This window comes from Macaca fascicularis, chromosome 10 (assembly GCF_037993035.2).
Source record: "Macaca fascicularis isolate 582-1 chromosome 10, T2T-MFA8v1.1".
NCBI lineage: Eukaryota > Metazoa > Chordata > Mammalia > Primates > Cercopithecidae > Macaca > Macaca fascicularis.
Window position 1 is genome coordinate 92,762,017 of NC_088384.1, and position 12,003 is coordinate 92,774,019.

Sequence of the window (12,003 nt, forward strand, 5' to 3'; positions counted from 1 at the left end):
GCAGACTCTGTGGTTCTCACAACCACCCGTTTCCTCTGACGGCATCACAGACCATGGAGGAGCCACCTTCCCCGAGTTCCTGTTTCTAGGGGAGCAGCTGCTGCCTTGTCATGATTCTGGAGCAAAAGGTTTTTCTCTGGCTTTGTGGCATGGTCTTGTCCAAGGAACACAGGACTGAGGAAAATGAGCAGGAGTTCCCATGCTGGCCTAACCATAACACTCACTCAACCGGGCTTAATTGTAGTAATTTCTGGGATCTCCCAAACCTTCTAAATCCAAGTCACCAGACAGGGAGCCCAGGAATCTAAATTTTAAACCAAGCGATTCCCTTGACTGCCGAGTTTGGGAAGCAGTGCCTTCTCAACCTTTAGTGTGCATAGGAATCACCTGCAGATCTTGTTAAACTGCAGGCTCTGATTCAGAAGGTCTGGGGCGGAGTTCAATATTTTGCATTTCTAATAAGCTCCCAGGTGACCCCATGTTGCCAGTCTGGGGACCACACTTTGAATAGCAGTATCTGGACAGTGGTCTCCAAGTGTGGTCCCTAGACCAGCAGCCTCAGCGGGAATTTGTTAGACATGCAAATTCTCAGGCTGCATCCCAGATCCACGGAATCATACTCTGGGGGTAGGCCTGGCAAGCTGTTTTCATGCTTCCAGGTGATTCCAATGCATGCCCAGGCTTGATTTCTTCTTTAACAGGGTCTTGTTTTGTCACCCAGGATGGAATGCAGTGGCACAATCATAGCTCAGTGCAGCCTTGACCCAGGCTCAAGTAATCTTCCCTTCTCAGCCTTGAGTAGCTAGGACTACAGGTGTGCACCAGCACTCATGGCTAATTTTAAATTTTTTTTGTAGAGATGAGGTTTCACTGTGCTGCCCAGGCTGGTCTCAAACTCCCGGCCTCAATTGATCCTCCCGCCTCCGCCTCCCTAAGTGTTGGGATTACAAGCATGAGCCACGGTCCATGCCTAAGCTTGAGAGTCACTGGTCTAGGATAAAGAATCTGACTCCGGCTGAATTGTCTTTGATCAGTGTGTTACCTTCAGTCCCACCTTTCATTAAGATTTAACCACACCCTCTTGCTGCTTCCCCATTAGGGGGATTAGTACTCTTGGAGACAAAGGGCCCACTGCACTGAAATGACTCCTGACTCCAGCTCAGCCCATGCAGCCCTTTCTGGGGCCTTGCCAGCTAGAGCACTCCTGCTGAGGTTCTCCCTTGATCCTGGGGAAGGCTGGTTTGATTTTTATCTTTGTAGGCACTCGGCATAGCGAGCTGAAGGAGCCAGAGTGGAGCCACACTTCTGCACGAAAGTTCCCATCAGGATGTTAGAATGGGTGACAGCCACTCAGGGACGTAAGCCTTGGCTTGAGCCCACCTTCCCACTCCTGCTGCCATACAACTCTAACGCCCATCTTCTTATGACAGGCAAATTTCCAAAACAAGCGTCAAGGTGCAGTTCATGAATGGGGCAGGAAGTAGGGAAACTCTGGTCTCTTCTTAAAAGAATCCCACCGCATAACTCTCCTTTTCTACTTAGGGAGGCACCTAAGAATTACAAAATTTAAAATCCTAGGTCTTCCACTAAGAAATATGTACTGGTGTTCCTCCCTGGCTCCTGGCCAGAGTTCTCAAAACCCTTCTAATTTTCTCGGTGACAGAAGTGTTTTCTGTTCTAATGAGGCAACACTTGGTGGGCTCCTGGATGCGGACTGGTCACTAGAAAGACAAAGCCATCATTATGAGCTTGGAGCTTTCAGTCCCACCCTCATCCTCTGGAGTAGGGAGAGGAGCTGGAGATTGAGTTAATGATTGATAATGCTTATGTAATGAAGCTTCTATAAAAATCCCTCAAGTACGGGGTTCAGAGAGCTTCCAGGCTGGTGAACACATCCAGCACACCAGAAGGATGGCAGACTCCAACTCCCTGGACCCCTCCAGACCTTGTTCTACATACTTTTTTTTTTTTTTTTTTTTTAAGATAAGAGTCTTGCTGTGTTGCCCAGACTGGAGTGCAGTGGTGCAATTTAGGCTCACTATATCCTTTGCTTCCTGGGTTCAAGCGATCCTCTTGCCTCAGCCTCCCGAGTAACGGGGATTACAGGTGCCCACCATTGTGCCCAGTTAATTTTTGTATTTTTAGTAGAGAGGCAGTTTCATCATGTTAGCCAGGCTGGTCTCGAACTCCTGACCTCAGGGGATCCACCCACGTTGGCTTCCTAAACTGCTGGGATTACAGGCTTGAGCCACTGTGTCCAGCCTCCTACATATATATATATATATATATATATATATATTTTTTTTTTTTTTTTTTGAGATGGAGTTTTGCTCTTGTTGCCCAGGCTGGAGTGCAATGGTGCAATCTTGGCAACTTCAGTCTCCCAGGTTTAAGCGATTCTCCTGCCTCAGCCTCCCAAGTAGCTAGGATTACAGGCATCTGCCTCCATGCCCGGCTAATTTTTGTATTTTTAGTAGACGGGGTTTCACCATGTTGACCAGCCTCGAACTCTTGATCTTGTGATCCACCTGCCTTGGCCTCCCAAAGTGCTGGATTACAGGTGTGAGCCACCACACCCGGCCCTATATACTTCTTTATCTGGCCATTTACCTGTTGTATCCTTTATCGTATGCTTTTTTTTTTTTTTTTTTTTTGAGATGGAGTCTTGCTCTGTCACCCAGGTTGGAGTGCAGTGGCACGATCTTGGCTCACTGCAAGCTCTGCCTCCCGGGTTTCCGCCATTCTCCTGCCTCAGCCTCCCGAGTAGCTGGGACTACAGGTGCCTGCCACCATGCCCAGCTAATTTTTTGTATTTTTAGTAGAAATGGGGTTTCACCATGTTAGCCAGGATGGTTTTGATCTCCTGACCTCATGATCACTATATTGCCCAGGCTGGTCTTGAACTCCTGGGTTCAAGTGATCCTCCTCCTCCCAAAGTGCTAGGATGACTGGTGTGAGCCACCGCATCCAGCCTCATATCCTTTTGAATAATAAACCAGTAAATTCAGTGTTTCCCTGAGTTCTGTGAGCCATCCTAGCAAACTATCAAACCTGAGGGAGGGGGTCCAATTTGTAGCCAGGGTGGACAGAAGTATGAATAACCTGGGGATCCACTGCTTGCAACTGGCATCTGAAGCAGGTCTTGTGGGCCTGAACCCTTAACCTGTAGGGTCTGTGCTAACTCCAGGAAGCTGGAGTCATAACTTAGGACACCTACTCCGTGTCTGGGGTGTTGGAGAATTGGTTGGTATGGGAAAAAGCTCATACATTTGGTCACAGAAGTGTTGGAATTGTTGAGTGTAGTGGAGGAAACTGTTTCCCATACAGCCACTTACTAGTTTTGTGACCATTTACAAACTAGTTATCTCTGGACCTGTTTCTGCATCCACAAAATGGGAATAGCATGTATCTCACTGGATCAATAGAAGGAAATTTATAGGAAGGCATTAAGGGCCTGGCCTATATATAGATGCTCAATAAAGGGCTGATTCCTACACCTGTAATCCTAGCATTTTGGGAGGCTAAGGCAAGATCACTTGAGGTCAGGAGTTTAAGTCCAGCCTGGGCAACAAAGTGATACCCTGTCTACAAAAAATAAAAAATTAGCTAGGCATGGTGGTGCATGCCTGTAGTCTCTGTTACTCAAGAGGCTGAAGTGGGAGCATGGCTTGAGCCCAGGAGTTTGAGGCTGCAGTGAGCTATGATTACACCACTGCCATCCAGCTTGGGTGACAAAGCAAGACACTATTTAAAAAAAAAAAAAAAAAAGTCCCAGCGCAGTAGCTCATGCCTGTAATCTCAGCACTTTGGGAGGCTGAGGCGGGCAGATCACTAAAAGTCAGGAGTTCCAGACCAGCATGGTCAACATAGCGAAACCCCATCTCTACAAAAAATTAGCTGGGTGTGGTAGCACATGCCTGTAGTCCCAGGACTCGGGAGGCTGAGACAGGAGAATTGCTTGAACCTAGGAGGCGGAGGTTGCAGTGAGTGGATATCGTGCCACTGCAGTATAGCCTGGGCGACAGAGCGAGACTCCATGTCAAAACAAAAATATAACAAAACAAAAAACAAAAAAAGGGCAACTGAGGCCATCAGATCAATTCCTTCCCACGTCAGCATTCTGTGGACCACTGGCCTGCATTGTAAGACTTCAGCTTGGTAATCTTTATCTGTTCACATACATTTGTTTCAACTCCTCTGCAAGAACGGGCAGGGTCCATGTCTTTTTTTTTTTTTTTTTTTGAGACAGTCTCGCTCTGCTGCCCAGGCTGGAGTGCAGTGGTGCTATCTGTGCTGTCTGCAAGCTCTGCCTCCTGGGTTCACACCATTCTCCTGCCTCAGCCTCCCAAGTAGCTGGGACTACAGGCGCCCGCCACCACGGCCGACTAATTTTTTGTATTTTTAGTAGAGATGGGGTTTCACTGTATTAGCCAGGATGGTCTCGATCTCCTGACCTCGTGATTTGCCCACCTCAGCCTCCCAAAGTGCTGGGATTACTGGCGTGAGCCACTGCACCCTGCAGTCCATGTCATTTTTTACGAGTGCCTCTCGCAGATGTAGCAATCCACATGCACTTTTGCTGGCACTTGCCCCTGGGTCATTGAAAACTCATCTGAGATGGTGGTCTCCTGAAATGATTATTATTATTTTTTTGAGACGGAGTCTCACTCTTGTTGCCCAGGCTGGAGTGCGATGGTGCAATCTTGGCTCACTGCAACCTCCACCTCCCAGGTTCAAGTGATTCTCCTGTCTCAGCCTCCCGAGTAGATGGGATTACAGGCACATGCCACCATGCTCCGCTAATTTTTTTTTTTTTTGTACTTTTAGTAGAGATGGGGTTTCATCATATTGGTCAGGCTGGTCTTGAACTCCTGAACTCTGGTGATCCGCCCGCCTCGGCCTCCCAAAGTGCTGGGATTACAGGTGTGAGCCACCACACCTGGCTTTTTTTTTTTTTTTTGAGACACAGTCTCGCTCTGTAGCCCAGGCTAGAGTGCAGTGGTGTGATCTTAGCTCACGGCAACCTCCAGCTCCTGGGTTCAAGTGATTCTCCTGCCTCAGCCTTCCAAGTAGCTGGGATTACAGGCACGCACCACCATGTCCGGCTAATTTTTGTATTTTTAGTAGAAACAGGGCTTCACCATGTTGGCCTGGCTGGTCTTTAACTCCTGTTCTCAGGTGATCCGCCCACCTCAGCCTCCCAGAGTGCTGGGATTACAGGTGTGAGCCGCCGCACCCGGTCTGAAATTATTCTTGATGGGTACAAATATAGCTATTTCTGGAGAAACACAGGCTGGTCTCTTAGAGGAACCCAGACAAGTGGTTGCAGATTATTAAATGAGAAGTGAGACTCAGCAATCCCACACAGGTGGTAGAGCTGTGACGTGGACCACCTTCTCAAGACCTCAGCTTCTCCATCACAAACAATACTGTCAGGCTTCTCACGATTTTTGGCTTCAGGGAAATATAGACACATCAGATAGAATTCTGCATAATTCCCTAGGATTTGATCCTGGCTGGAGTTACTGGCTGTATGACCTTGGGCGAATGATTTATCATCAGGCTTCATTTCCTCCTATAAATGGACAGTGTCGCTTGGTGGATAAGCAATCACATGTGAAAATGCCAACACAGAACCAGCATACAGCAACTCGTCCCACCCTGAACCCCAGTGAATGGCTTGAAAGAAATACCACCAGCAATCAGGTAACAATGAGACATATACAGCTTTATTTAATAATCTGTAAAAAGTCATACTCTGGCAGAGTGATGCATTCCTTATCTCAGCAGAAAGCAAACAGTGTGTCTGAAAAGCCCCTTCCCAAGATTTGGAACTGTGTAACCCTGAGCTTACATCTCAACGTTCCCAAGAGCTGGGCTCTTGCTATGTGGCAGTTGGTCTCCACAGTTCTCTCACCCTCCAGCAATACTCTGTCTTGCTGTGACTTCCTCACTTAACAGTAGACAGGAGGCTGAAAACAACTTTACCTGGACAGGGCTGCCCCTACAGAGTGGCCCTTTCTCTCCTACAAAAGGGAGTTCATAGGATTAACAATCTTTCTGATGGCTGGGCAAAATGACTCATGCCTATAATCCCAGCACTTTGGGAGGCTGAGGCGGGCAGATCACCTGAGGTCAGGAGTTCCAGACCAGCCTGGCCAACATGGTGATATTCCATCTCTACTAAAAATACGTAACTTAGCTGGGCATGGTGGCAGGTGCCTGTAGTCCTAGCTACTCGGGAGGCTGAGGCAGGAGAATCGCTTGAACCCAGGGGGCAGAGGGTGAGCCAAGTTTGCGCCATTGCACTCCAGCCTGGGTGACAGAACGAGACTCTGTCTCCAAAAAAAAAAAAAAAAAAAAAAAAAAAAAAAAAAAAAAAAAGATTCTGAGAAATGGGTTCTGTATCAATTTAATTTGGCTTCCATTACATCTACTGAAATCAAGGCCATACTTATTAAACATGATACTATGTTAATGGTTGTTCCTCTCTCCCCACCCATTTCTCCACCATCTACATGCTTTTTAGGCCATACCTCTCCCCTCTCTGGTAACTGAGGAATGGAGACACTCTCCGTCATAGACCTAAGAGGCACTTCTTGTGGATATGTGGATGTCCAGTATCAGATACTGCAGCGACAGCAGTTTTGCTCTTCAGAGCAGAGGCCTGGCATTTTGTTTCCACCTTCCTGTGCTAAGAGAGTCCAGTAATTAAGCCACATTCACTCCTTGGAAAAAACTCTATGTTGTATCGGAACCTCACCGATGGTTCATGGGCTTCCAGCAGAATATATTCCTCCCTTTTATTTATAGAAGAGTATACAGAAATTCATTTGGACAGAAGGAGTCTCTCTATGTAATAGGCACCCTTCTACTATTGCTCACAATCAATCAATGGTCCAGATACCAATTATCATTTTCCACATTCCTCAGAGCTGCTCTCTCCTGAAATCACTCTGCAAATTTTGTTGACCAATTTGCAAACAAAAGAGAACGCAGTGGCCTACCCAACCTAGAAATCTATTCTGCCTAATTCCCTTAAAAACACCATTGAGAATGCAAAATAAGTCCCTTTTTTGTTTTTTTGCAGAAGCACTACAAGAAAGCGTGTCTAAAACCACAGAACTATGCACACACAGAGACACGTGCTCGCACACACACAGAGTTGGGATCAAAGAATCTTATCCGATACATAGTTGGGGGAGCACGGGAAAAAGCTGGCAAGAGAGGATATGGAGAGATCTGATCAGCTAAAGATGTTGGAATGTTACAGTATGGCATGGAAGTGGTTCTTGGGCTATACAAAAAAGGGGGTGGGCAGGCAGAGAGAATGATAAATCCAGGCTACTAGAGAGAGGTTCAGTGGCCATGCATGAGTTAAAGATAGTAGAGGCCAGTTTACATGGATGAAATGTTATATTATGGAGTGGTCATTTGAAGAAGGATGGACTTGCAATGGTCCAGGGGAGGAGCATCTGCTTAGCAGGACACCTCCATGGTCTGGTGTCTGTCCAGGACATCAGGGGACTCACAGGATTCTTGAGTTCCATCTGACTGATTGCTGGTGACAGACCGGCTGAAGGGACTTTCTCCAGAGCCGAGGCTACTCGAGGTTGAGTGGGTTCGTGATCGGGCGAGCCGAGTCATGCTGGCAGATGGTACTGTAACAGAGAACCAAGGGGACTAGAAGATGAAGCCCTAGTTAAGCCCAGCTAACCCAGGAGTCTCACCAAAGGCTTTATGTTTAGCTTTTCCGACTCATTTACAATGACACCCAGGACAAGATATAGCCATCCCCATTTGGTATTATTTGCTCTAGGTGAGTGGTGATATGTGAGGCCACTTTAATCCTTTAGATCTGGTTGGAATCTCAGCTGATTGTAGTCACCACAGAACAAGGGGAAACCCTAAGTCCAGAGTATGGCCTCTTAGCTATGCCCACAGCATTCAGACAGTGACAGAATGGAGGCTTTGGGAACCCAAACAGGTAACCAAAACCTACAGTGCATGCAAGACTAAACCAAAAGAAAAGAAAGACAAACACACAAGTATGAAGGTGTTTCACAAACACAGTGCAAGCCCGATACAACGAGACTACCATCCGTGTCCACAGGCTACCTTGCTACCAGGGAGATGTGTAGGACGGTGCAGGTGAAGGGCAGGGCAGGTTGGCTTGGAGCTGACCTCGACACAGGGATGAGGTACAGGTTGCCAGGGATGGAGGAGCTCTGGGGGTAGGTGTTAAATTCAGACTCCTGTTCTGCCACTGCTTGACTCTAAGGTCCTTCCAGCTTGGCTGGGACTGGGCCTTACCTGGCATATAGCCTCCCTGCCTATCCTCCTGGGCAGCAGCCACTGTATTTCAATGCTGTATTTCAATGCTGGGGTCAGAAGGTGCTATCATCTGCAGAGTTCTCTGGGCACAGGCTCTGACCCTCCTATTTAGAGCCAAGGCTGTCCTTGGATTCCTATGTCTGGAGGTTAATTCAAGGATTAGTAGGTGGCAGTGGAAGATGTGCCCTGCCTATCAAGTTTCAGCTGCTGCTATGACCCTGGATTTAGGATGACAAGAGGAGGCCTGCCCCTTACAACCAGATCCTTTCTTCCTCCTGGAAGACCAGGGCTGGACCTGTAGGCTAAACCTCTTGGGGCGTACTGAGCCACGTTCTATCGGGCTCTCACTGCACAGGAAGACCGCGGACATGCTGCAGGCAGCCAGTGCAGCCAGGAGAGACTGGAAGGCGGGGCGGGGCCAGCACAGAGGAAGGTACCTGACTCAGTGCTCAGGTGACTGAGCTGCACATACGGGACTGGAAGCAGGATGGACACAGGAAAAGGCAAGTTAGTGATCCGAGAGTGCCAAGTGGCAACCTCAGCTGCCTGGTAGACATGACAGAATACTCTAAGCCAGGGATAAAGTTTTATTTTAAGCTCCCAGAGAGGAGGTGAGGCTGACAGATACTTCAATAACATCTCAAATGTTACTTTCCCCAACTAGACAAAGGCAATTGTTTTCCCCTCGCCTATAAACAGTCATCTTGCTTTGGATCAGAAGTGGGCTGGAAGATCAGCTATTTCATAGGAAAAGGATAAAAATGGGATAGGAGAGGGGCTCCTGCTCCTCCCAGTGAGCCACAAGGCTGTGGGTGTGGGCTCGGTTGGTAGCAGCTCACAGGCAAGGATGACACAGCCACTTAAGACAAGACATACATGGTCTGCCTGGCAGGTACAGGGCTGCACCCAGGGCCCAGCTGCCCAGAGCAGCTGACCAGGCAGCTCTCCAATGACCATTATCCACACTAATACCAAAGACAGGAGAAAAATCACCCTACTGGGTAAGGAGCTCTGTACCTGGGTGAAAGAGTTTTTCTTAAAACTCCCAGAAAGGAGCAAGTGTAGATAATTCTGTGACCATGAGAAAGCTCAGGGGTCTTACAACACAAAAGACCAAGACAATGGCATATGGTATGGACACACCCTTGGACTTGCTCTAAAACACTCTCCAAGTTCATCTCCTGGAGTGGAGGAGACTTTCCCAAGTATACTGCCCTTTTCTCCTATGTCTCCGTTTCATTTCTCTTGGTCAGGAGTTATTAACCAGCTGAGTTTAAATGCAAATCATAATTTCAGATTCACAACTAGGACAGCCTAAGCTGCAGGGGTTCAAAATTGGGCTTTGGAGTCAGACTGCCAGGGTTTGAATCATGGCCCTGCAGCTGAATTTTTACCCTTGGCAATGTGCTTAGTCTCTCTGAGCCTCAGTTTCTTCTTCTATAAAATGGCACTAATAACAGAATGACCTCTTAGATTAAGAATATATAGGCTGGGTGTGGTGGCTCACGCCTGTAATCCCAGCACTTTGGGAAGCCGAGGCAGGCAGATCACGAGGTCAAGAGATCAAGACCATCCTGGCCAACATGGTGAAACTCTGTCTCTCCTAAAACTACAAAAATTAGCTGGGCATGGTGGCATGTGCCTGTAGTCTCAGCTACTTGGGAGGCTGAGGCAGGAGAATCGCTTGAACCCAGGAGGCAGAGGCTGCAGTGAGCCGAGATCACACCACTGCACTCCAGCCTGGCGAGAGTGACACTCCGTCTCAAAAAAAAAAAAAAAAAAAAACAGAAAACAAAAGAATATATAGTGCCTGAAAAAAGTAAGTGCTGAGTGTTAGCTTCTCATAAATATGGACAAATCAATGTTCCATAACCATTTCAGTTTCTACTTGCTTAAGGCTAGCTGCCACAGAGGTTATATCTCAGGAATTGTGGGCTCCCAGATGTGAAACTGGACCCCAATAATCCTAAATTGTTGCTAGATAGAAAGTTGTATACTACTCACTGTAGCCCATTCCCTGCAAAAAGTACTTGAAGGCCTCGGTGAGCTTCCCAGGCTGGGGGGATAAAACAAGAGGGCATTAATCTTCGCACAGACAGAGAGGCAGAATTAAATGGGTGTTTAAAAAAAAAAAATTTCCTTACCTGAACTACCTGGGGCAGTCCCCCACAGTCTGCCATCTAGAAAAGGAAAAATAGGCAAGTCAGCTGGGACTTACCCTTAAGAGAATTGCTCTGAACACCCCAAGTCCTTTCAAACAGAACAAGATCGAATTCTAGGTTTTAATGTTTAACTGCAAGTTTACCTACATACAAACATTTATAACCTTGGATGAAAATCTGATATCATTATTACATACTTATTCCTCAATAAGACTGAAGCCCTGACTTTCAGGCCCATGGTGGGAATTTTCTGTTGAGGTGATAGTGAAGTTAACCACTATTCTCAACCATGAAAAGCACCTGAAGAATGTTCCTTTCAGAGCCCTCGAACAGTGTGACCCTAACTTCTCTGTGCATCGTGCTTTCCAAGTCCCATTTCAACTCTACATTATCTTTCCTCCATGAGTAAGGACACTCAGCCATCAAGAGCTGATACTGATTCAGCCAGCTCGCTCAGTCAGTTACTTTCCTCTAATAGCTGGGTTTGGTAATGCTGCTTTTCACTTCATAAACATTTACAGCTGGTTATTCTCATGCGTGCAAGGATTTCTAGGATATGGCTTCGTTAGTGTGTGCTGGAATTACTTGAAGGACTTGTTAAAACTCAGATTCTTGGATTCCTGTCCCAGAGATTCTGATTTGATAGGTTTGGGGTATGGTTCACGATCATGCATTTCTGGCCAGGCGCGGTGGCTCACATCTGTAATCCCAGCACTTTGGGAGGCCGAGGCGGGGGGATCACCTAAGGTCAGGAGTTCCAGACCAGACTGGCCAACATGGTAAAACTCCATCTCTACTAAAAACACAAAAATTGGCTGGGCGCGGTGGCTCATACCTGTAATCCCAGCACTTTGGGAGGCCGAGGCGGGTGGATCACGAGGTCAGGAGATCGAGACCATCCTGGCTAACACAGTGAAACCCCGTCTCTACTAAAAATACAAAAAATTAGCCGGGTGTGGTGGCAGGCACCTGTGGTCCCAGCTACTCGGGAGGCTGAGGCAGGAGAATGGCATGAACCCTGGAGGGGGAGCTTGCAGTGAGCCGAGAGGGCGCCATTGCACTCTAGCCTGGGTGACAGAGCGAGACTCTGTCTCAAACAAACAAACAAACAAACAAAAAATTAGCCAGGCATGGTGGCACACACCTGTAGTCTCAGCTACTCTAGAGGCTGACACAGAAGAATTGCTTGAACTCAGGAGGCGGAGGTTGCAGTGAGCCAAAATCATGCCACTGCACTCCAACCTGGGCAACAGAGAGTCCATCTCCAAAAAAAAAAAGGAACTTACAGTTCTAATAAGCTCCCAGGTGATTTGAATCTACTATCCACAGTAAAGCATTTTTAGGGCATGCTGGCCCTAGGCCTGCTCTTTCTTCTAGCTGTTATGCACTCTGGGCTCAGATGATATCCTATTCAGGCTGACTGGCTTTTTTCAAAAAGGAACATGAACCCCATGGTTTCAATTCACTGGCATCAAAACTTATTATGAGGAGGGACTACAACTGAGGA

At 47.4% G+C, this 12,003-nt stretch overlaps 1 protein-coding gene across 2 annotated transcripts in view; it reads right to left on the reverse strand.

Moving 5' to 3' along the window:
- Positions 1 to 5,707: 5,707 nt before the first annotated feature.
- Positions 5,708 to 12,003, reverse strand: part of NDRG3 (NDRG family member 3) — a 92,694-nt gene continuing 86,398 nt past the window's right edge. For both annotated transcript variants that reach the window (XM_045362937.3, XM_045362936.3), the window contains 3 exons: positions 10,479 to 10,514; positions 10,339 to 10,390; positions 5,708 to 7,661 (listed from right to left, as the gene is read on the reverse strand). In XM_045362937.3, coding sequence (XP_045218872.1) covers positions 7,480 to 7,661; positions 10,339 to 10,390; positions 10,479 to 10,514 — 270 coding nt within the window. In that variant the 3' untranslated portion in view covers positions 5,708 to 7,479. The remainder of the gene's footprint in view (positions 7,662 to 10,338; positions 10,391 to 10,478; positions 10,515 to 12,003) is intronic.